Source organism: Mytilus trossulus, chromosome 3 (assembly GCF_036588685.1).
Source record: "Mytilus trossulus isolate FHL-02 chromosome 3, PNRI_Mtr1.1.1.hap1, whole genome shotgun sequence".
Taxonomy (NCBI): domain Eukaryota; kingdom Metazoa; phylum Mollusca; class Bivalvia; order Mytilida; family Mytilidae; genus Mytilus; species Mytilus trossulus.
The window spans coordinates 7,876,591-7,902,222 of record NC_086375.1 but is presented as its reverse complement, the minus strand read 5'-3'; the positions used below and the strand labels follow the sequence as shown (position 1 = coordinate 7,902,222).

General features: G+C 33.1%; 1 protein-coding gene across 1 annotated transcript in view; it reads right to left on the bottom strand.

Moving 5' to 3' along the window:
* Positions 1-1,843: 1,843 nt before the first annotated feature.
* LOC134709933 (uncharacterized) overlaps positions 1,844-25,632 on the bottom strand; it is a 29,450-nt gene continuing 5,661 nt past the window's right edge. Inside the window, exons 3-6 of the mRNA XM_063570056.1 lie at positions 23,348-23,577; positions 16,233-16,590; positions 8,608-12,084; positions 1,844-1,881 (exon numbers count right to left, since the gene is read on the bottom strand). Of these exons, the coding sequence (XP_063426126.1) occupies positions 1,844-1,881; positions 8,608-12,084; positions 16,233-16,590; positions 23,348-23,577 (4,103 nt within the window). The remainder of the gene's footprint in view (positions 1,882-8,607; positions 12,085-16,232; positions 16,591-23,347; positions 23,578-25,632) is intronic.

The window sequence follows — 25,632 nt, the reverse complement described above, 5'->3', positions numbered from 1 at the left end:
AGTGAAAACTTCCTAGCATTCAAACTGAAATGATGTGGAAAGCTATATACCCATAATGGGACAGACGGACAGAAAGATGGAAGGGCCCAGGACTTACGGACCAGGGGCAAAATAATATGCCCCCTCCCAACTTTCATTTGCGGGTCATGAAAACAAAAATCTTTTTTTCTTAAGTTGCCTTTTTTGGTCATGATGAAAATTCTGTCCCTGTTCATAAAATTCTATAAAATTATTGATATTTGGAAACTTAAACCTAAGACTAAATAACGGTAAAATATTGAAAAAAGAAAAAAATCTCTGCAGGCTGTAATTGTGTAGAAGATACGTTTGTTAGTTAAATAAATAATGTGAAGGTTTAAGGGCATACGATACAGTTTTGTCCCCGTATTTACAGTTTGATGAAAATTTCCATATAGGCTATTTTGGCCTGATTAAATCAAATATGTAATAAAAAATACACCTTCATGTGCTACTTTTTGTTAAATGAGGTCAAAATTTTGTATATTTGCTCAAAATTCTGATTTGTGGCCGTATTTTTCCTTTCGAAAAAAAGACATAACATTTTTGTTTTAAAAGATAAACACATATTGTTTTTTGTTAAATAATTCGTAATTTATGTATTATGTAAGTATTCAAAACAATTATGCATTTTTAATTCGGAAACAACTCATATTTATCAAATGGTCACGAATTGAATTTTATTTCATGTATTTGGTTTTGATGTTTTGGTTTTTGTCTAATGCTTAGTCCGTTTCTGTGTATGTTACATTTTAATGTTGTGTCGTTGTTCTCCTCTTATATTAAATGCGTTTCCCTCAGTTTTAGTTTGTTACCCAATTTTGTTTTTTGTCCATAGATTTACGAGTTTTGAACAGCGGTCTACTACTGTTGTCTTTATTTAAAGAGGAAAATAACTAGAGAATGAATCTAAATGTTGTGATACGACTAGAGAAGGATTAGTTTAGTTTCAAAACAATATTTTATTTTTCAAAAGTGCACAAGTTACAATAATACAATAGAAATGTAGGGATTTGGAAACAAGAAGAATGAATATAAATCCGTTCCCCATAGAAGGATTGTCATGTCTAGATTTTACCACTTTCGTTGCAGGCTTGACAAATAGCAAATTGTAAAACTGGAACTATTAAAAATGTCAAAACTTGTGTTGGATTTTTTACACCGTTATTAAGAGAAAACATTTTCAAAGTGAGCCTGTGGTATAAGAACATTAAATTCGATAACCTCTCAAGTTTCATATCAGTATACAAAAAATTAGTTTACTAAATCAGTCATTTCTTATTCATATTTATATTGTAGATTTAGTTATACGCTTAAATATAAAAAAAATACGGAACACAAATACTCTGTTTTCAAATGTTTGCATTGCCAAAACTTGTATCACAAAAAGGGCGATCTTGTATAGATAAAATTCAAAAGTCAGAATATTTGCCACTAGTTGATTCTGATAACAATCTATTTATGTGGAACAGTACTTTGACAGTACATAGTACACATGTGGTCATTTCTGGTCAGCCATCTAAATATTTTGGTAATCAGAAGATTTCCTTCTGTAAAGACAAATAAACAAGTGTTTGAATAAATGATTTATCAATAAGCTGTTAATTTGATAATGTTTTGGCTATTTTGCTGAAGGAACTCAAAATCTAGCGTTTGTCCTATAACTGTACAATAATTGTCTGTTTGTCTTTTTCATTTTTAGCCATGGCGTTGTCAGTTTATTTTCGATCTTTAGTTTGAATGTCCTACTGGCATTTTTCGCCCCTCCTTTGTCATATCAAGCATTTAATGCCTTACCTAATGAGATGGGCTTTACTACTCATTGTTAAAGGCTGTAAGGCGATTTATAGTTGCTTACATTCACTGAATTTAACTTTGGTGGATATTTGTGTCATTGGCAATTATGATTCATATATGATGCATTTTTTTAACTTCTATTTGCTCCACATGTGGCACCCGTCGTGTTGCTTATGTCATAACAAATCCGGTAAATAGTCTAATTCGGTAGGTCACATTCATGAAAGGGAAGGAGAGTGTAGTTACGACGTAGGAAAATATTCGATATCATTTGTGAAACGGTTATTCCATAACGGTAAACCAACTCGAGATGGCGTCTGTAAAATTTTCGAAGGGATGATTTCAACTTCACCATTTGGAACTCTTGGTTTAATAGCTTCCTTGCGAGCAGCAACCCTATATCAAGAAAATCATGACAGGAAATGCAAGCACAGGAATATCGTATCAATTGGGAGATATATACCCCGTATGCAGGTGCTGCTAGAATGTTGCTACTTAGAAATGGAAAGTTCACAATTGGAAAACTGAAATCATCTCTTTTGTCGTAAAGTTTTGTTTTCAACTGACCCTCATTGTCAATTTCTAGATGTAAGTCAAAAATGCAAGAGGTGTGATTGTTTTACGCGTCGCTGCATAAGGAAAACTTAAAACTTTATTCCAAAGCCAAGATTGAAATAATGTTATCAGTTATGTTCTAAATACCCACAGAATTTTTTTGAATTACATGTAACTGAAAAAAAAACAAAAAAACCCAAACAAACAAACAAATAGCAGAAAAATGTAACTCCTTTAAACATTATAGAAATTCGCATAAGAGCTACTGATTCTCTCTTTAGGTCGAAACTCTAACAGTGGCCATGCACTTGCTTTATTTTCTTGCTTCAGACGGTGGGCTCTGGTCGAAAGATGAACATTAACATTATGTATCGTTTATATACCCATTGGCCGAGGAAATCGGTGTTCTAGTGACTACGCTGCATGTTATAGGCATAGTTTACACGGGAAAATAGCTCTATAGTTGGAGGTATTTTTGGCACCCATACCACATCTTCTTATATCTCAACATTTTTCTTCGTACATTCACTGCATCGTGTTACACCACAAACCTTACACTTGTTAATGTGAAGCTGATTTTGTTTTAATTCACAATTACATTGCATCATTTTCAAGTAGTGTCTTATTAATTATTTAAGTCATCAACTCGTTTCTCTTGTCCGTTGTTTAGTAAAATATTTAAAAGTCTTAATTGCCACCGTTATCAAATATCGAATGCACCCTGTAATAACCACTGGATACAAAAAAATCTACAAAAACCAGATGATCAGGTTAATTTAACTTTCTCCATGTTCCTTTTCGTCGACATTTGTATTACTTAGATTAATTTGCACATGACCTCGATTAAGAAAAATCAAACATGGCAAACGATAACGTATGGCTTTGTTTTTACTGCATATGTTTGCCAAACAGTAGTATACACATAATCAGAATCAAATATACATCTATCCTATCCGATATATTTTTAGGGGAGAAATTTTCGTTTTCACTTGGCGTTCTGTGATAGATAAACAAACCTACTTCTAATCTATGATATCACAAAGAAATACATTAAATGAAATAATAAATATAATTTCATTTATTTACCTTAATATTAAACACAAGAAAGTGATAAACGACTGACTTTGTCTGAAAAACAAAAGTACATATAGCTTCATTTTTAGTATAAACGATTCATAATCATTTCAATCTTCAAGTTATGATTTTGACAACATAGATCACAACAGGTCTAAGCCATATTTACATGGAAAAAAAACATGCATAGATTTATTCACGGTGAAATTTTATCAAAAGTGAGCAAGACATGTTCTCACAACTATAGACATACGATCAAGTCTCATGTTCATTTTGCTTCATCTCATGTTGCAAGTACTGTAGACCTTATACTGACTGTCATGCTCTTAGTAAGATATACCGCACAATGATCGTCATGTTGTCACTTATATAGACTCGCTATGTTCTTCCTATTCTTTACCTCATAATGAGACCTTTTATTTCTACTATAGACATTATAAAGTCTATCATTTTTGCACTACTGTAGATCGTACAATGACTCCTATATAAGGACCTTACAATGAGTGAACTGTTCTCATTATCGTAGATCTAATAATAATGATCATGATCTCACAAGTATAGACCTAATATTTGTTCTCATGTTTTCACTTTTGTAGATCTTATTTTGACTCTCAGATTTTTAGTACTTTAGTCTTTATATTAACACTCAATGTTCTCTCTTTTGTACATTTAATAATGACTCTCATCTTTTCCCTTCTGTAGACTTAATAATGACTCACTATTTCACTTCTGTAGATCCTATAATAGCCGCCATGATCTCACTTATGTTATCTTATAATGACTGTCGTGGTATCCCTTTGGTAGATCCTACAATAGCCTACATGATATAACTATTGTAGATCTTATAATGGCCACCATGATCTCACTATTGTAGATCTTATAATAGCTGCCATGGTCTTATTTTTGTAGATCTTATAATAGCCGTCATGATCTAACTATTCTAGATCTGATAATAGCCGCCATGATCTCACTATTGTAGATCTTATAATAGCTGCCATGAAGTCACTTTTGTAGATCTTATAATAACTGCCGTCATCTCAATGTTGTAGATCTTATAATAGCCGCCATGATCTCAACATTGTATATCTTAAATTAGCTACCACTTTTATAGATCTGATAATAGCCGCCACTTGTAGATCTTATAATTACCGCCGTGATCTCACTTTTGTAGATTTTATAATAACTGCCGTCATCTCAATGTTGTAGATCTTATAATAGCCGCCATGATCTCGACATTGTATATCTTAAATTAGCTACCACTTTTATAGATCTGATAATAGCCGCCACTTGTAGATCTTATAATTACCGCCGTGATCTCACTTTTGTAGATTTTATAATAGCCGCCTTGATGTCAGTTTTGTAGATCTTATAATAACTCTCATTTTCGCACTTTCATGGGCCTTATACGGAATAACCTTTTCAGTATTGTAGACCTAATAAGAGTGTTGATGATCTCACTAGTATAGACCTAATGCTTACTGTTATTTTCTATCTTTTGTACAACTTATAAAGGCTCTCATCTTTTCCTTCTTGTAGATCTTATCATTACTTTCGTGTTCTTAGTTTTGGTGTTTTAACTATGACTGTCATATTCTTCCAACTGAAGACCTAATAATTACCATACAACTTATAAATACTCTCATGTTCTCGCTATTTTTTTGATCTTATAATGACTGTCAAGTTCACCAGCTTAAAGACGTAATAATAACTCTGGCTACTCTAAACCTTTTATTTCTTCTGTAGTCCTAATGATTACACGCATGTTTTCACAATGGTAGACTGAATTATGAGACTATAGTCTCGCTACGGTAGACATACATATGAATCTTATGTTCTCACTACTGTAGATCATATAATGAAAGCCTTGGTCATAGTATTGTACATCTCATAATAACATTTAGAATGGAAATGGGGAATGTGTCAAAGAGACAACAACCCGACCATAGAAAAAACAACAGCAGAAGGTCACCGACAGGTCTTCAATGTAGCGAGAAATTTTCCCGCACCCGGAGGCGTCCTTCATGTCTGTTTGGTTTTCACTAATGCAGACATTATATCAACTTGATAGTTCCCACTATCCAGACTTTATAACTCTCGTGATTTCATTATTATAGACCTTATAATACCCCTAATGTTCTAAATACTGTTTACCTTATAATAACTGTCATGATCTCACAACTAAAGACCCAATATAAAATGTCATGTTTACTTAACTTGGAATCTTAGAATAAATCTCATGGTTTACCACTGTAGAACTTATAATGGCGGCCTTGTTCTCCATCATGTAGACCTTATAATGGCGGCCTTGTTCTCCATCATGTAGACCTAAGAATAACTGTTATGGTCTCAATACTATATACCGTATAATGATGATCATGTTTTGAGTACTACAAACATTATAACGGCTGTAATATTTGAGTATTATAAACCTTATAATGACGGTAATATTTTAGTACTATATACTCTATAATGACGGTAATGTTTCGAATAATATCGATCTTATAATAATTGTCATGTTCTCCCTATTCTATACCTTAAAAGGAGGCATCTTCTCACTACTGTAGACATGATAATGACTTTAATGTTCTCCCTATTGAAGACCTTGTAATGACTCCAATATTGTAAGTACTGTATAGACCTTATAATAAAAGAGTCATGTTATATAATTATTATCTTATGATTTTCTCATAATATCACTAGTATCAATCTAACAATTACTATCATGTTCGCACGACTATACCCTTGTAATGACTCTCTTATTTTAACGTGATTAGTAGCTTTCCAAAACAAAATTTGAATAATGATAGAATAGGGATGGTCAAAAAGGGGCCTTGTCGTCCCCAGTCCTTTGCTCTAAATGCTTCAGATTCAGAGATATAGGCAAAAATGTGCATTTTACACCTATGTTATATTTTTAGCCATGTCAGTAATGTTGGTTGGTAGGCGGGATCATCTGACATATTTTTTTAAACGTAATACCATTATAATGAATGGGACTAATTTTTCACAGTAGTTTCAGAGGAGAAACTTTTTGTAAGATTAAAGAAAAATTACAAAAAATTGTTAAAGGATTATAACTCCTTAAGGGGTCAATTGTCAATTTTGATCGTGTTAACTTATTTGTAGATCTGACTTCGCTGAACACTATTGCAGTTTACAGTTTATCTTTATCTATAATAATATTCAAGATACTAATCAAAAACTGCAAAATTTCCTTAAAACAACCACTTCAGGGCTAGCAATCCAACAAGAGGTTATTAGATTTGTCTGAAAATTTCAGGGCAGACAGATCTTGACCTAATTAACAATGTTGTTCCTGTCAGAGTTTCTCTAAATGATTTGGTTTCAGAGACATAATCAAATATCTACATTTTACCTCTATACATATGTTAAGCCATGGCGGCCATTTTGGTGGTTGGCGGGGTCATCGGACACCTAAATGATGATTGTGGCCAAGTTTGGTTAAATTAAGCCTCGTACTTTCACAGGAGAATTTTTTTGTAAAAGTTAACGGACGCAGGACGACGACGACGACGGACGATGGATGCCAAGTGATGAGAAAAGCTAAAAAAAAAAATATATATATAGTTATTCCAAGAAGTATATAGGCAGAAAACTTTGGCAAAACCACAAAATTTATCATCAACATAAATCCAATATGTCTTCATCCACGACAGTTTGTACAAACGGAAATATATGAATCTCAAGTATTTGAAAATCTAAAATAAAGTACAGACGTTGAAGAGCTAATCAAACACTAAAGATAAAAGTAAGCTAACAAATTCATTTTGTTAAAATATTATAAACGAATTATTTTCATTTACATTATTCACACATCAATACAAACTACAAGTTATTTTATTGAGCCAATTATGGCGCCCATTGATGAGTGATAAACAATCCATTAAACAAAAATAAAAATCTGTGATTACTAATGATAAGTTAGCACATAACGACAAAGTGAGAATGAAAAAAAACCCACATCTAAACATGTAGTCTGCTATTTTGTCTATCAACGTCTTTCCTGTTTTTGTGTAACAATATTAACAAGCCATTCCTTAGGGAGACTTATAAATCCAACTGTCATATTTATTATAGTCTAGCTGTTCCTCTGTCCAACAACATATGTTTATTATTTCTGTATAACCAAGTTCACAAAGCTTCATTAAAGACTCATTCCTCAAGTCAAATGTATAAAAGTATGCTACCATGTCCAACTACATCTGTACTATATCTATTTAACCATATTTAAAACAAGCAATCAGTAAAGATGACTGACCAAACCTGTCACAGCTATTATAGTCTGCTCCTGTCTAAAAACATATTCACTATTTCTGAATGACAATGTTCAAAGCTTTCATAACAGTAGAACGCCCATCCTTATCACATTTATTATAGTCGGCTCCTCTTTCTAACTACATCTGTTCTATATCTATTTAACCATATTAACAAGCAATCAGTAAAGATGAATGACCATACACATCACATTGATCATTTTCACAAGCCTTTGTCAAAGGTGACTAATCAGATTTATTAAATTTATTAGTTTGCTTCTCTGTCGAACAACATTATATAAATAACACATAGCTGAGAGGGTGATAGAGCAGATTGGTACCCCGAGAAAACATTGTCAACTTGCCTATCATTATTGTCTGTTACAGATTAATTCTATTTTAAAAGTATTTTGTATGACGTCACGTACATAACAACGTTACAGGTATTAGAAAAAACAACAAAATTAAGTAAGATGTTTTATTTTTTAATTTGACATTTTAATAATAAAATCTGCGCCAAAACGTAAAACTTAAGCATTGAATTCAATCACTTGATGTAAATTCAATTCACTGTCCTTTACATTGTCAATTTTGATTGGTCTGGACGAGAGGGTAACATTCAAAAAAATTGTTACCCTCTCAGCCATGTGATAGAGTAAATTAACACCCTCAGATAAGCCAATCAAAACACTTCATTCAAACGTGAGTTCTAATAAATGCAATAATTCTCCTATACCAAGTTCACAAGCCTTAATTACAGGTGACTGATCAAATTTGCCATATTCATTACACCTAGCATCTCTGTCTAACAGCAAACTCACTAGTTCTGTGTGACCATGTTCATAAGCCTTCGTTACAGGTCACTTATCCCTCCAGTCACATTTATTACAATCTGCTCCTCTGTCTAACAACATATTTACTATATCTGTATGACCATGTTCACATGCCATCATTATAGGTGACTGACCTCTCTTGTTACATTTATTATAGTCTGCTCCTCTGTCTAACAACATATTTACTATATCTGTATGACCAAGTTCACATGCCATCATTATAGGTGACTGACCATCGTCATTACATTTATTATAGTCTGCTCCTCTTTCTAACAACATCTTTACTATATCTGTATGACCATGTTCACATGCCATCATTATAGGTGACTGACCTCTCTTGTTACATTTATTAGAGTCTGCTCCTCTGTCTAACAACATCTTTACTATTTCTGTATGACCATGTATACAAGCCGTCATTATAGGTGACTGACCCCTATTGTCATATGTATTATAGTCTACTCCTCTGTCTAACAACATTTCTACTATTTCTGTGTGACCATGTCCACCAGCCTGTATCACCTCGTCACTAAGATATCCGATTCCTCTGTCTGATAACATCTTTATTATGTCTATCTGACTATGACCATGTTCACAAGCCTTCATTACAGGTGACTGACCTCTCTTGTCACATTTATTATAGTCTGCTCCTCTTTCTAACAACATCTTTACTATATCTTTAAGACCACGTTCACATGCCATCATTATAGGTGACTGACCATCGTCATCACATTTATTATAGTCCGCTCCTCTGTCTAACACCATTTTTACTATATCTGTATGACCATGTTCACAAGCCGTTATTACAGTTGACTGACCCCGATTGTCACATTTTTTAAAGTCTGCTCCTCTGTCTAATAACATCTTTACTATTTCCGTATGACCATATTTACAAGCCTTCATTACAGGTGACTGACCTCTCTTGTTACATTTATTAAAGTCTGTTCCTCTTTCTAACAACATCTTTACTATATCTTTATGACCATATTTACAAGCCTTCATTACAGGTGACTGACCTCTCTTGTTACATTTATTATAGTCTGTTCCTCTTTCTAACAACATCTTTACTATATCTTTATGACCACGTTCACATGCCATCATTATAGGTGACTGACCATCGTCATTACATTTATTAGAGTCTGCTCCTCTGTCTAACAACATCTTTACTATATCTGTATGACCACGTTTACATGCCATCATTATGGGTGACCTACCACCAGTATCACACTGATCAAAGTCTGCTCCTCCGTCTAATAACATCTTTACTATTTCTGTATTACCATTTTCACAAACCTCCATTACAGGTGACCAATTCCCCCAGCCACATTTATTACAGTTTGCTCCTCTGTCTAGCAACATCTTCACTAATTCTGTACGATCATTTTCACAAGCCTTTAGAACAGGTGTCTTATAATAAGAATCATATTTATTACAGCTAGCACCTCGGTCTAACAACATTTTTACTGTTTCTGTATGACCAAGTTCACAAGCCCTTATTAAAGGTAACTGCTCAAATTTGCAATCTCCATTACAGATAGCACCTCTGTCTAACAGCATCTTTAATATTTCTGTACGACCATAATCACAAGCCTTCATTGCAGGTGAATAACCCCAATTTTCACATGTATTATAGTCTGCTCCTCTGTCTAACAACATCTTTACTATATCTGTATGACCATGTTCACATGCCATCACTATAGGTGACTGACCTCTCTTGTTACATTTATTATAGTCTGCTCCTCTTTCTAACAACATATTTACTATATCTGTATGACCATGTTCACATGCCATCATTATAGGTGACTGACCATCGTCATTACATTTATTAGAGTCTGCTCCTCTGTCTAACACCATCTTTACTATATCTGTATGACCATGTTCACATGCCATCATTATAGGTGACTGACCATCGTCATTACATTTATTAGAGTCTGCTCCTCTGTCTAACAACATCTTTACTATTTCTATCTGACCATGACCACATGCCATCATTATAAGTGACTGACCCCTCTTGTCTTGTTTATTATAGTCTGCGCCGCTGTCTAACAATATTTCTACTATTTTTATCTGACCATGACCATATGCCATCATTATAGGTGACTGGCCATTGTTTGTACACCTGTTTATATTAACACCATGATCACAACACCACTTGACCAAAGAAATATCTCCTAAATAACAACAATGCAATAAAGATGTATCGTAGGTATGGTCATTAATTTTAAAAATTTTGAATCCTTTAGGTCGTTTTTCAAAAATATTAGGTCGGGTTGTTGTCTCTTTGACACATTCCCGATTTTCATTCTCAATTTTACTATCATTACAGATATGTGCCAAGTGTCGTTGGTAAGATTTGTCTAATGTTTTTAAAAAGCAGAGCAATTTCTGTCTGAAAAGAGGTATCTTCATATTGATGTTATTAAATACATCTTGTAATTTTCCTTTTGACCAGTCATCAAGCATTCTCTGTATGTACATCTGATGATACTTTGTAGGTATTATAGTAATAAACTGGTCCATGTCGGCCTTTTTTTCTAATAAAAATCTTTCCTTGATCAAACCAATGTCTGCATTCCTTATCAAGCAATATATTATCTTTTGTCCATAGATCTTTGCAAGAAAGTCAAATATTTTATCATGTATTATCTTGTACATGTTCCGTTCTTTTTTTATGAATGTATGTGTGAGTGAGTCAAGTTCGTCCTGTAATACAAGTCTAGAAGTTCCTCTGTCTAATCTACATGCCTCACATGTGTTCTCAATAATAGCCCTAGTTTCTTCATTCACTTCTTCTGTAAACATTTCTTCCTTTAACATGTTGTTAAACACGACACATAAAGCCAAAACACAGTTTTTAGCGTGATGCCCTTTCTTCAGAAGCTTATCAATCTCTGCTTCATAAATTGAAAATGGATTCTGAAAGAAATCTGAAATAATAAGTTTAGGATTGTCATGGTACAATTTACATAATAGAGGAAAACAGTCATAAATATCATAAAAGGCACTTATCTCTGAGGCTTTTGCATTGAGATACAATTGAGCTAAATTTTTTTTTTCAGTTTTCGACAGGCAAATGTTCTCTGATAACATGTTACATACACATGACTTGAAAACTGATAATGATTCAAACTTTTCATCTTGGAACACTTGTAACCGACATGCTGCAAGTATTTTTGTTTGTTTTTTATCAAGAGTCTTTTTAATATCCTCCATGATTGGTTCCCAACTTTTTATGTCACTCTGGTCAAGCGAAAAGTTTCCACATAAATCATCAACAACAAACAATGTTTTTTGTTTAGGATTGCCAAACTTCACAATGTCAACTGGGTCTGTCACCGGAAGGACATCAAACTCTTCTTTTGCCATTTGTAAAGCCACATGTCTAAGTGTTGCTGTCTTCCCTGTACCAGAACTAGCTGTTATAGTTACACAACTGTTTTTCTTTATGCAGTTGAGTACATACTTGGCAGCTCTTGTATTTATATACATCTTATCATCATTTTCCTTCCAATCTTTAAGTGTACCATTTATTCTTTCTGAAATATGAATTAAGGGACAGTTCATTTTAACTGACATGGAAATATCTGAATACAATAGTTTATCATTTCATTGTATAAATAACCAGCTGATTAACGTATTACATATATATAGAAGTCTATAAAAAGTACCAATCAGCAAATTACTATGCACTGGATCGTCTAGAATAGTCGATACTGTGCAGATAAGGGAAAAAAATATATAAGTCTTAATATTTGTGAAACGGTTCTAATATAAGATATTATACGAAGTTACGTTGTTATTAAATAGTTTTGACAAATATTTAGCCTTCGTCAGTGTCAATGACGATCAATGGCTAAAATTAGCACAAAAAACACTTTCCAAAAATATTTTAACAAAACGCATTTGACTGGTCGAACAACTGATGTTCTTAAACCATGTTGGCTGCCATTGAGGATTGCCAAATAAATTGATCACAAGTTGTAACAAAATGGATCTATATTAATTTAATACCAAGAAGAAAACAATAAACCTGCTGCAAAGATGGTAAACCACAACATGAGGTGCTAAATGTTTAACACTATATCCGGATTTCGACAATTAATGTCCTTCAGTGATATTAGGGATCAACCAGATGCTCTGCAGGGCGTAGCTTTATACGACCGCAGAGGTTGAACCCTGAACGGTTGGGGCAAGTATGGACACAACATTCAAGCTGGATTCAGCTCTAAATTTGGATTGTGATTAAATAGTTGACACAGCATTGGTTTCTGACACAGAATGAATGTGTTCTAATGAACTTAAAATTTTTGTTTTCTCTTAGAGCAATTCACTATGCTGTTGAATATTAATCCTCTCAAAAGAATGTTTGAAGAAATTTACTTTTTATTTATGAAATTTCAAATGAGAAAAATTGAACCCAATTTTTTTCATCACATCCCCCTTTCCCTTATTCCAAAACTAATCTCAATTAAAATTTCTAAAGGAGTTTGCAACAATAACTACTCATTTAAATACATCATAAAATATTAAGATGTAAATAAACTGCTTGTTATCACTGAATGGTAAAGATTATTTTAATTTATCAGTTGGTAGTAAAAAGTGAATATACATTGTATATTGCATATAACAAAGATTTAAGTTGATTCAAGACAAAGAAAGATAACTCCAATTAAAAAAAATCTTGCTATTGCACAATATTGTGCAATTAGTTATTTCTTGCTTACTATTCTGGACAAAGAAAGATAACTCTAATTTTTAAAAAAAATGTTATTTCACAATATTGTGCAATTAGATATTTCTTGCCATTGTGCAATACTGTGCAATTGAAAAGACTTGCTATTGCACAAAACTTAATATAATAATTTTTGATCCTGATTTGGACCAACTTGAAAACTGGGCCCATAATCAAAAATCTAAGTACATTTTTAGATTCAGCATATCAAAGAACCCAACCGATTCAATTTTTGTCAAAATCAAACTAAGTTTAATTTTGGACCCTTTGGACCTTAATGTAGACCAATTTGAAAACGGCACCAAAAGTTAAGAATCTACATACACAGTTAGATTCGGCATATCAAAGAAACCCAATTATTCAATTTTGATGAAATTAAACAAAGTTTAATTTTGGACCCTTTGGGCCCCTTATTCCTAAACGGTTGGGACCAAAACTTCCAAAATCAATACCAACCTTCCTTTTATGGTTATAAACTGATTTCTATTTACTTAAACTAAATTTATTGTGCGAAAACAAAGAATAATGCTTATTTGGGCCCTTTTTTGGCCCCTAATTCCTAAAATGTTGAGACCAAAACTCCCAAAATCAATACCAACCTTCCTTTTGTGGTCATAAACCTTGTGTTAAAATTTCATAGATTTCTATTCACTTTTACTAAAGTTAGAGTGCGAAAACTAAAAGTATTCGGACGCCGACGACGACGCAGACGACGAGGCCAACGTGATAGCAATATACGACGAAATTTTTTTCAAATTTTGCGGTCGTATAAAAAGTATTTAGAAGGCCATTTTATTTACCTCAATTAAGGAAAGAATCCTTAATTTTAAAGAGTCAAAATAGGTATTAAGATTACAACCAAGATTGATCTATAACATCATAAAGTGCTAACACGGCTGGTAATCTACACACGCAGAACATTTGGTTCTGCAAAGACAACCGTGAGAGGATCTTCCGATTGTGCTTGAGTGGAGTTATTATCACCGCTTCAAAAGGTATGTACATTTCTAAATCGTAATTTTCTTATTCAACTGATCAAAATATTGAAATTCAGAGAATGCTATGCTGTGGTGAATACTTTAAAGAAGAGATAGATGTATCCTTTATGGTTGTACGTGGAGTTTAACACCTACAAAATTAGTTGCCCTCGAGAAATTGGTTAAAAAGGTGACATTTAAATTTTGAAATGGTTATATTAACAGACCTACAAGTTCAAATTTAGTTTTGTTTTCGGTCAATTGGTATAAATGTCGTTTTGGGCGTCGTGTTGATAGACGTCTCAATAAACATTAAAACAACATGTTTTCATTATTTTATGCGTGAGGGGATTGGTTCTGATTGAGGACATCGTGAATGCGTGAGGGGGCGTGAAATGATATCTTTATATACAAGCTGAGTTGTTGAAAATTGACAAAATTAGTAGAGATTGTTCATGAACACATTTGAGTGCATAAATAAAATATTAGATAGAAGCTTGAAATAAATTTTGGAAGATAGGTTTAATATAATATATTTTACGAAGAATAATTTAAAAGATGTGTAAACTTTTTTGCTTTCTTGTTTCCAGTAAAAATTTAAATTTTCCCTATCAGCCCATTATATATTTTTTTACCAAAATAGTTTTCTCTCCTTTACTGTTTATTTGAGAGAAAAAAAATGATTGTGACAACACAAATGTTGATGTCTGTTTAAATATTTTGATTTTTACAATAAACCACCAAGTCTTTTGGGGGAAGATTTGGGCAACTAAGTTTAGTTATTTGCCCAAATCTGCAAATTTTGAGACAGATTTACAATTTATTGGTTAAAACGTTTATGTATATATATATAAAGAAAAGATCGACGCAATTGAAAAATGAAAAATTTCAAAATTAGCACAAACGTCATACGCCCAATATTTCATTTGAAATTCTCTCTCTTCATTTTTGTTGCACACACATGTGTTTCATAAACAATCTTACCAAAATTTAGGTAATTTTCAACAACTCATAGTTTGGAAAAAAAATTAGATTTCACGTCCCCTCACGCATTCACGATGTCCTCAATCAGAACCAATCCCCTCACGCATAAAATAATGAAAACATGTAGTTTTTAGGTTTATTTTAAAGACGTCTATCAACACCGAACAGCATACACGACGCCCTAAACGACATTTATACCAATTGACCGAGAAAAAAAAACTAAATTTGAACTTGTAGGTCTGTTAATATAACCATTTCAAAATTTAAATTTGAAGCGGTGATAATAACTCCACTCAAGCACAACCGGACGATCCTCACACGGTTTTCATTGCAGAGCCAAATGTTCTGCGTGTGTAGATTACCAGCCGTGCTAATATTGTGATGTTCTTCTATTGTGCGATGCCTTATCACTTGCTATATAAATATACATGTGTGTGTATAATATTGAGGGAATAGTATTTACTTGTGAATTATTTCACTTCTAAATCCTTGTTTAAAGTCATTCTTAATCTTGCTCATTTTATATTTTAATGTTATGCTATTGCGTGATGCCTAATCACTTTGATATAACATATAATCATATTATTATAGGAGTAACACGACTGGTCTCACATGTGTACAAGGATCTGAATACCCTTCAGGAGCAACCGAGATCACTCCAAGCTTTTCATGGGGTTTGTGTTGCTCAGCCTATAATTTTCCTACATTGGTATTTGTATACTGAGTTTGTATTTAAGTATTATTGCTTTTGTTTCAGCATGTCGTTCTCATTTTATCTTTTACAAAGATTCCTTCAATTATTGATCCTCAAAATAATCAGTCTGACATCCATGTGTTCAACTCTGATATTTCTTGCTATCAAGTTCACTTCCCTGCTGATTTCTTTCAATCAAAGGTATTAAAATTACAACCAAGATTAATTAAGATCATTATAAAGTGCTAATCTGACTATTCAAAATTATCAACATTACCTTGACGGCTCATCTCTTACCTCTTATATTCCAAGGCACAATGTCATTTTGTGAAGTCTTAATTTTTTCCATTTCGTCTGTAACATTCCTATGGGCATTCTGTAATGTCTTATGGGATTTCTTTATTTCTGTATAGTCTTCCTGTAACATTTCATGGGATTGCTTTACCTCTGCATGGTGTTCTTGAAGTAATTCATGAGATTTTATCATCTTAGTATGTGAAATCTTCAAACTTTCAAATGATTCTTTTAGCTCTCGGATTTCATTAAAGGAATGTTTGATGTCTATCATTATTTCTTGGTTGGTTTGATCCAGTGGTTTGGTTTTCAGATGTTCACACTCCTGCTTCATTTGCTGTGCACCTAATCTATCTATGGCCTGTAAAAAAAAATCCAGTTTATTTCTATTTATCTTAATACAGTAACTTGATTAAAAATTGCAGGTTCAAAGGGTAGTTTTGCGATACTCTTTCTAATTAAAAAAAAAATCAATAATCAATGGGAATGATCAAAAATCTGAAAGACAGCAATCACTTTACTGTGGATTCATTTAAATTCGTTGGTATAATTTTTCGTGGAATGCTGAAAACTTGGATATTTCATTTCGTGGTTTTGCTGATCTCTGTATACAAAGTCCATTGGAAATATGCTATTGTTGAACATTGAATTCGTGGTTCACCTGTACCCACGAAACCAACGAAAATTGGTATCAAACGAATAATAATGAATCCAAAGTATAGGTAGCTTTTGATTAAAGTACATGCACTTTGGCTTTATGATTATACTTATACATAAGGGTAATACTCAATTAAATACCTAGATAAATTCAAATTTTTTGTAAAATTGATACAAGAAAATGCCACATCAGGACATAAAGAAGCCATAAGTCTTGCAAATTTTTCTCCAACCAATAAATTGAATTTGAAACCATAAAAAATAAATGATCCTTAGTATATTAAAAGATCACACTGGTTAATCAATCATTCATTTTACATTGTGAATTATGGCTTGCTGCCTTTGGATTTCTCTTAAGATTTGCTTTTTTCTTAATGTGCATAAGCTTGTTGGAATAAGCAACACTTACATGTGGTAAGATTAACCAGACTAATATGTAGTAAGCAATATGTAAAACTAACATTGCATTTTTTAAAGCGCACAGTAACATCTTCGCAACATAAAAAAAACTAAGAACATCTAAAACTTATTTTACCAACATTTAGGAAAACACAATTACAGTTAATTTACAAAATTTTAACAACTCGAAACCATCCATAAACAACAAGGAAGATCACAGAAACAATATGTAGATTTTAGTAAATTTGCAAACTGTCTTAGATGAAACTACTACAAGCATCATATTACAAGGGTCTTGATGACAATATAATGGGAAAGAGATGCATGATCTTTTGTTAGTTTTTATTAGCCTTGAACTAGCTGTCAGTAACTGTATGCACTCTCAGATCTGCACTTAATGTGTTCTGTCAGGTCGATATATAACTACGCTGTCATGTCTGGTCTGTGTTTTTGCTAAATGTTTCGATTTCATGAGTTAAGCCCTTTTCAACTAATTTTTATAGTTTGTTATTCTAGTGTACTGTTACACCTCTGTCGACGGTTAGGGAGAAGGTTTCGTGCCAACAGGCTAGTTAAAAACCACCTCATGCTGTATGTGCCTGTCCAAAGTTAAGAGTTTGTAATTCACTGGTGGTTTGTTGTTGTAGGTCAGATTTGTTTTTCGATCATTCTATGTTTTGTACAAAAATTAGAAGGTAACTTGTTAAAAATGTTTCACATTAGCCATTTTGGGGCCTTTAATAGCTAACTTTGCAGAATGAGTGTTGCCCATTGATGAAGGCCGTATGGTATCTAAAACATCCTCAATTGATATCATGAATATTGTCTTATCAATCGAATTCAATGATTTATACAATGTATAAATTATACACTTGATGATCTCTAATTTATATTTTATCAAAAGCTACGCCATTGGTGCATGATACGCCTGTCGCCAACTGAATTGTTTCTACAATTTTTGAACTAATCAAGTTCAATAACTCCACAATGTCATATCAGAAATAATAGAAAAAAATAAAGAGAGCTTATTTTCAAAGTTTCATAATAACTGGTAATTTAGTGCTTTAGTTATTATCTGAAATACTGGAAAAAAAATCCCCCTTAATATGTAGTCCAAATACACCAAAAATTTAAAATAAATATCTTAAAAAAATCAAAAGGGAACTTAAGTCAGTATATATAAACAATTTAGCAGATTTTCATGAAAACTGTTCAAACGCTATTGAGTTATGATCAGAAGACTGGAAAACATGCTTTTTTTGTAGTGATGTCAACGGTTAATCGGTTAACCATGGGAAGGACCGAATGTCGAAATAAAGGCAACAGTAGTATACCGCTGTTCAAAACTCATAAATCCATGGACAAAAAACAAAATCGGGGTAATAAACTTAAACCGAGGGAAACACATTTAATATAAGAGGAGAATAACGACATAACACTAAAAATGTAACACGCATAGACAAAATCCCACGAGAATAACAAATATAACATATATATATATATATATATATATAGGCGTAAAAAATAAATTTCACATGTGCAGATGTATATATTCATAAAATAAAATAGTAAGATAAGATAACTTATCTTACTATTTTATTTTATGAATATATATATATATATATAAAACGTCTGAATAATAGTCAACGATTTTTCCCACGAGGGCGCTGGATCGTTACAAGTAACGATACATGTACACAATAAAATAAATTATATAAACGCCTAAAAAGTGTACATAACAACACCAATAACACAAAAAAAGAACTCATATATATATCATCAAAACCAAATACATGAATTTGGGATAACAAGTACCGGGACACGTCTTATCGCAATGTGAATTTACACTAAAAAATAAGAAAAAACCAACGACACAACGTTATAATGTAATACACACAGACACGAACTATAATATAACAATGGCCTGACTTGGTACAGGGCATTTTTAAAGGAAAATATGGTGGGTTGAACCTGGTTTTGTGGCATTCCAAACCTCGCACTTTTATGGCCATGTGTGAAATATAACATCAAAATAACAAAAAAGGACTACAGTATAAATAAATTGGAGAACACAATTGACAACGAATCACACGAACAACAGCCAACAAAAAGTAACAAGTTCAAAATTTTAATACGACAGAAGTGCAATTTGTCCACACAAGACCTACTAGTGACGCCCAGATACAAAAGTTTGAAAGCCAAAACAAGTACAAAGTTGAACAGCATCGAGGACCAAAAGATCAAAAAATGTTGTGCCAAAAATGGCAAGGGTTTTAGTGTTAGTTACCAGAACATCCCTATTATTTGGAATAATTTATACTTTTGCAAACAGTAAATTTTATAAAATGACTATACAAAAGATGTACATGATAACGCTAACCCGTTAACCAAACTATTTTTTTTCAATTTCATTTGATTTGATATAAATGTGTATTAAAATAATTAATAATTTTGTTCTATTCAAATATTATCGTTGTGGTTATTTATTTGACAGATAAAAAAAATTAGATTAAAAAAATAGCTGTCGTCGTCGTCCACAAATATTCACTCTGTGAATTTGAATAACTTTCTTAAACTATCCTGGATTTGTACCAAAATTAGACAGAAGCTTGTTTATGATCAAAAGTTAGTATCTGGAAGGAAGTTTAATTAAAACTGTGTACCTCTTTATCTGTATTTTACTTATTAAATGGACATTACATACAGTCTGCAGTAAATTTTTTATGAACATTTGTTAGATTCATAAACTATCCCGGATCTTTACCAAGCTTGAACAGAAGCTTCTTACAATCAAAAGATAATATCAAGAGGAAAATTTTATTTTATTCATTTCCTCATTTTTGAGTCTGCGATCAAAGCAAAAGTAGGCGAGACACTGAGTTCCGCGGAACACTTACGAGTTTAATTTAACAGTAATTTAACTCAGTGATCCTCTTAATAAAACTAACAGTACCCATTTTCCTGCACCAGATGCGCATTTCGACAATACCTGTCTCGTCAATGATGCTTGGTAAAAAAAATTGAAATCCAAAGTTTATATAAAAGATGAAGAGCTATAATCCAAAAGGTCCAAAAAGTATAGCCAAATCCGTGAAAGGAATCAGAGCTTTGCATGAGGGAGATATATTCTTTAATTTATAATAATTTATAACATTTTGTTACAGTAAATTTTAATAACACAAAAAATCCGTATTTTCATGCCAGTACCGAAGTACTGGCTACTGGGCTGGTGATACCCTCGGGGACTAACAGTCCACCAGCAGAGGCATCGACCCAATGGTAGTAATAACGTAAACAGTACCAATTTTCCTGCACCAGATGCGCATTTCGACAATACATGTCTCTTCAGTGATGCTCGTGGCCAAAATATTTGAAATCCAAAGCTTTTATAAAAGATGAAGAGCTATAATCACGATTTACTTCACCATTTTATGTTTTATCTAATATTGAGTAGACCTACATCTGAATGTTCAACCTCGATCGTGCAAGGCTATGTCATAATTCAAAATGAAATTCAAACTCAGAAATTGTGAAATGCAAATCAACGCGAATGTAATTAATGTATTATACTATATTTGATGGTACGAGTAACAGGCTTACTCATTTCAAATTGAAACCTTCCACATTCTTTTCTGGGACATCAACCAAAAATTAAAGTATCATCGGTTTCAGACATTGTCAATTCATCGAGATCAAGAAGGTTTCATTCATTTTTCGATCTGAATTATTAAAAACACCATAGCAGGCACGGAGTATTGGATTACTTAAAGTCAAACATCGCCAAGAATACTCATAGACAAGCCTTAATATAATGCCAAATGATAAACTTCTTTTCATCGTATTATAAAAAGTAGCATACATTTGAAGGGAACTATAGATAAGGCCTTCAAACATCAACTAAAACTACCGGTTTACCGATTAATCGGTCAAACGATTATCTGAGTAAACGGTTGAGCAAAACTCTACGATTTGACAACACTTATTGTTTTATGAATAAATTCAAATAACTCGGATATGTACAAAATCTTAAATTTATAAAAACCGAAAGTGAGCTAATGTCAATAGATATAAACAATTCACCAAGTTTCATAAAAATTGGTGAAAGGGTTTTTGAGTAACTGTCCAACATGTTGATGATAGACATTGAGACAGACAGACGGACTCATAATGGTATACCATTATATGTCCAGTAAACAGGTGTTTAAAAACGATAGCAGACAACAACTATTATGTTATCTTGGTCAAATTAGAATAAGTGATTTTTATGATATTTTCATGGCGTATGTTACATGAATTTATTTTCTAAATTATTAACATCCATTTTATCAGCAATCAAAGACGGGCTTCAAAGTTATTGTGAAACTGCCTATTCTAGAGGTGGCGTGAATCAGATGTGGATACTTAAAAATTCCAAAGATCTTTTAGAGTACATACAATCTAACTCTCTTTCATCTTGTAACAGTATTAAAACATTTGACTTTTCTACTCTTTACACAAGTATTCCACATTCCAAACTAAAAGACAAATTAAAGGAGTTGGTATTACTTTGCTTCATAAAAAAGAATGGCCAACGTAGATACAAGTATTTTGTCTTGGGGAGGGATAAATCATACTTTGTAAAGAATCATTCTGATTCAAACAAAAAATTCTCTGAAACCGATATTATCAAGATGCTTGATTTCTTGATTGACAACATATTTGTTACGTTCGGAGGACGTGTTTTTCAACAGACTGTCGACATCCCAATGGGAACAAACTGTGCCCCTCTACTTGCTGACTTGTTTCTTTATTATTATGAGGCTGACTTCATGCAGGAACTTCTTAGGAAGAAAGATAAGAAGTTAGCAATATCCTTTAACTCTACTTTCCGCTATATAGATGACGTTCTTTCACTAAACAATTCAAAATTTGGTGACTATGTGGATCGCATCTATCCCATCGAATTGGAGATAAAGGATACTACAGATACAGTTAAGTCGGTTTCATATCTTGACTTACATCTAGAAATTGACAATGAGGGTCGGTTGAAGACAAAACTTTACGACAAAAGAGATGATTTCAGCTTTCCAATTGTGAACTTTCCATTTCTAAGTAGCAACATTCCAGCAGCACCTGCATACGGGGTATATATCTCCCAATTGATACGATATTCCCGTGCTTGCATTTCCTATCATGATTTTCTTGATAGAGGGTTACTGCTCACAAGGAAGCTATTAAACCAAGAGTTCCAAATGGTGAAGTTGAAATCATCCCTTCGTAAACTTTACGGACGCCATCACGAGTTGGTTGACCGTTATGGAATAACCGTTTCACAAATGATATCGGATATGTTCCTTACGTCGTAACTACAATCCCCTTCCCTTTCATGAATTTGACCTACCGAATTAGACTATTTACCGGATTTGTAATCACATAAGCAACACGACGGGTGCCGCATGTGGAGCAGGATCTGCTTACCCTTCCGGAGCACCTGAGATCACCTCTAGTTTTTGGTGGGGTTCGTGTTGTTTATTCTTTAGTTTTCTATGTTGTGTCATGTGTACTATTGTTTTTCTGTTTGTCTTTTTCATTTTTAGCCATGGCGTTGTCAGTTTGTTTTAGATTTACGAGTTTGACTGTCCCTTTGGTATCTTTCGTCCCTCTTTTACAATTTCAGTTTTCATTTCATATATTTCTTCAACAAAAAATGCCATTACAAGACATATAGCAAATAACTGTTGTACCAGTGGAAGGTTTACCTTGACATAAAACCACGTTTTGCCCGTCATTTTCTTTAATTTAATTTTGGTGTTTTAACGCCACTTTCAAGCACCGCATTAAGGCTATTTCGTTGCGGCCAGTTTTTATTGGTGGGGGAAGCCTTAGTGCCCGGAGAAAACAAGGCACTCCAGCTTCCTCCACCAGTTAGTGTTTTGGTATTCGATATTCAGTTCTCTAGAAAATGCTTTAAAATACATATTTTCCATAGATTAATTTCATAAAATGAATTTGAATTCGATTTCCTGTATTTTAAATAAAGATATCTTTCCAACAGGGAAATTGACGTTCATATATATACATACACAAGTTATATCATTCCAAGCCGTATTAAAGAACCCTGTGTCTAGTTTGCCATCAACAAGATGAGCCAGGTGATTCCTGTAGTGTTTGATCCTGGTTAAATCTGCAGCTGATGTTGTTTCCATTGCAGAGGGTAAACGGTCAAATCCACAAAGTGGAGGGGTCATTGGAGTCAAGTGCCTGAGTAAAAGTATCATCAAAGTCACATCGAATGTTCTAGAATCTGGAACATCTAAAAAAAAAAAAAACACTATAAAAGTAAAAACAGTAAAAGCAAATAGCTAGAATGTTCATAAGAACTTACTGTAATACCAATACTTATAGGGGCATAGTTTGGGTTCACATTAATGTTTCAACGTTCCCATTGAAAATTTGCTAGGTCATTTGTGAATTGTTAAAAACCAAAACGATGAATAATATCTCCAAGTAGTTTGACAAATTTTTTTATCATTATGAAGCTAAAACAGACTTTTAAAATGCTTTTGTCAAATTGTGATGCCTGGACAGAACATTTGATGTCGATCTAGTAAATGCAAAATTTAAAACACTATACATATATATATTTATATAGCAGTTTTTTGTTCTTCCCTCGCCGGGATTCGAACTTATGTAACTGAGATATTGTGGCACCAAATCGCATTGCACTATGCCCGCCTCGCTAAACCACTCGACTACCTTGGCTCTTATTAAAAGAGCTTTCTGAGGCTTGGTGTTACCTTTCCTCGTCAGTTTTAATCTAGAGTCGTAGCACAGTACATTATATACAAGGCAGGCAGATGGAATTGTAACAGATCAGCTGAATTATCTATTGAAAAGGATCCTACAAATTAATGTAAGATGCAGTCACAGAAATAATTATATTAAGTACGTCAGAAACAGTGACGACTCTTCAACAAATGTTATCCATCGGATCACCTGCAGTGATTGTGATATAAGCTGACAATATATTCTGTATATATAATTCGTCTTAACATCAACAAACAATGTTAGATGTGTAAATTTGCGTTAGGAAATATTTTGTTCTTCCCTCGCCGGGATTCAAATCATGCTACTACGATATCGTGGCACCAAATTGCATTGCACTATTCTGGACGCGCTAGACCTCTCGACTACTTCGGATCTATGATTATAATTATTTCTGTGACTGTATCTTGCATTATTTTGTAGGATCCTTTACAATAGATAGTTAAGCTGATCTGTGACAATTTCATCTTCATGCCTTATGTATTATGTACTATTTTACGACGCTAGATAAAAACTGAAGGAAAGGAAACACCCGGCCACCAAAAGCTTTATTGTAGGGAAGTCAAGGTGGTCGAGCGGTAAAGCGCTGCAGATACAGTGCAGGCGATGTGGTGTCACGATATCCCAGTAGCATGAGTTCGAATCCTGGCGGGAAGACATATACATATTCATTTGCAGTGATCGTGTAGTGTATCAGAAATTCTTGTTTAATTCCAACGAGAAGATAACACCTCCCGAGACGAAAGCTTATTTCCTTTAGCTAGAGTTAGATGAGGGGATATGTCTCTGCGCAATACTAGGCGGTGTTGTCGTAAATGTAAGAAATACAAAGTATAGGTTCCAGTCCCATTTGGGGAGGAAGTTACGAATCAGATCTACTCTTAACATCGTTAGGTTGATTTTCTAGGCATTACATACAAAAAATCGTAGCTTGAACTAAAATAAAAATTTGAGTAAAAGTTTAACATATTTATTGATGTTCGATAAATTGTATGAATTTCTGTAAATTAATTTGTATAAATTCAAGATTATTGTTTTGATTATTTTTTAATCTTTTTTCGTCTCTCTCATTGAGTCCATCAACTTCAATACTATATGTTCGTAACTGGTGCATCCAAAATCTCTCTTTCTCTTTTGTCTTCCTTGTGTATACCAATTTTGTTTTTTCTCATTGATTTGAAATGTGACGTTTTAAAAATCATGACCTGCCCTTCAAAGATGTCTTTTCATTGGACAGTTTCTTTCTATTGTATTAAATGAACGATGATTGTTTAGTCGGATGTTAAATGATGTTTCTGTTTCACCAAGATATTGCAACGTGCAAGTTTCAAACGTAAGAACATAAAAACATTTCGCAATTTACTGTTATAACTATGTTGTATTTTTTTTCTTTGTGACTGTGCTGACGAATTTGGTTTCGATGTTGGCGAATCTGCAGCACTTACAATTGCCCCTTCCTCATGGTTTATAATCTCATATTGCAGATTTTTCCTGTTTATATACTGTGGATGTTACTAAAATATCTTTTTTTTTTGGGGGGGGG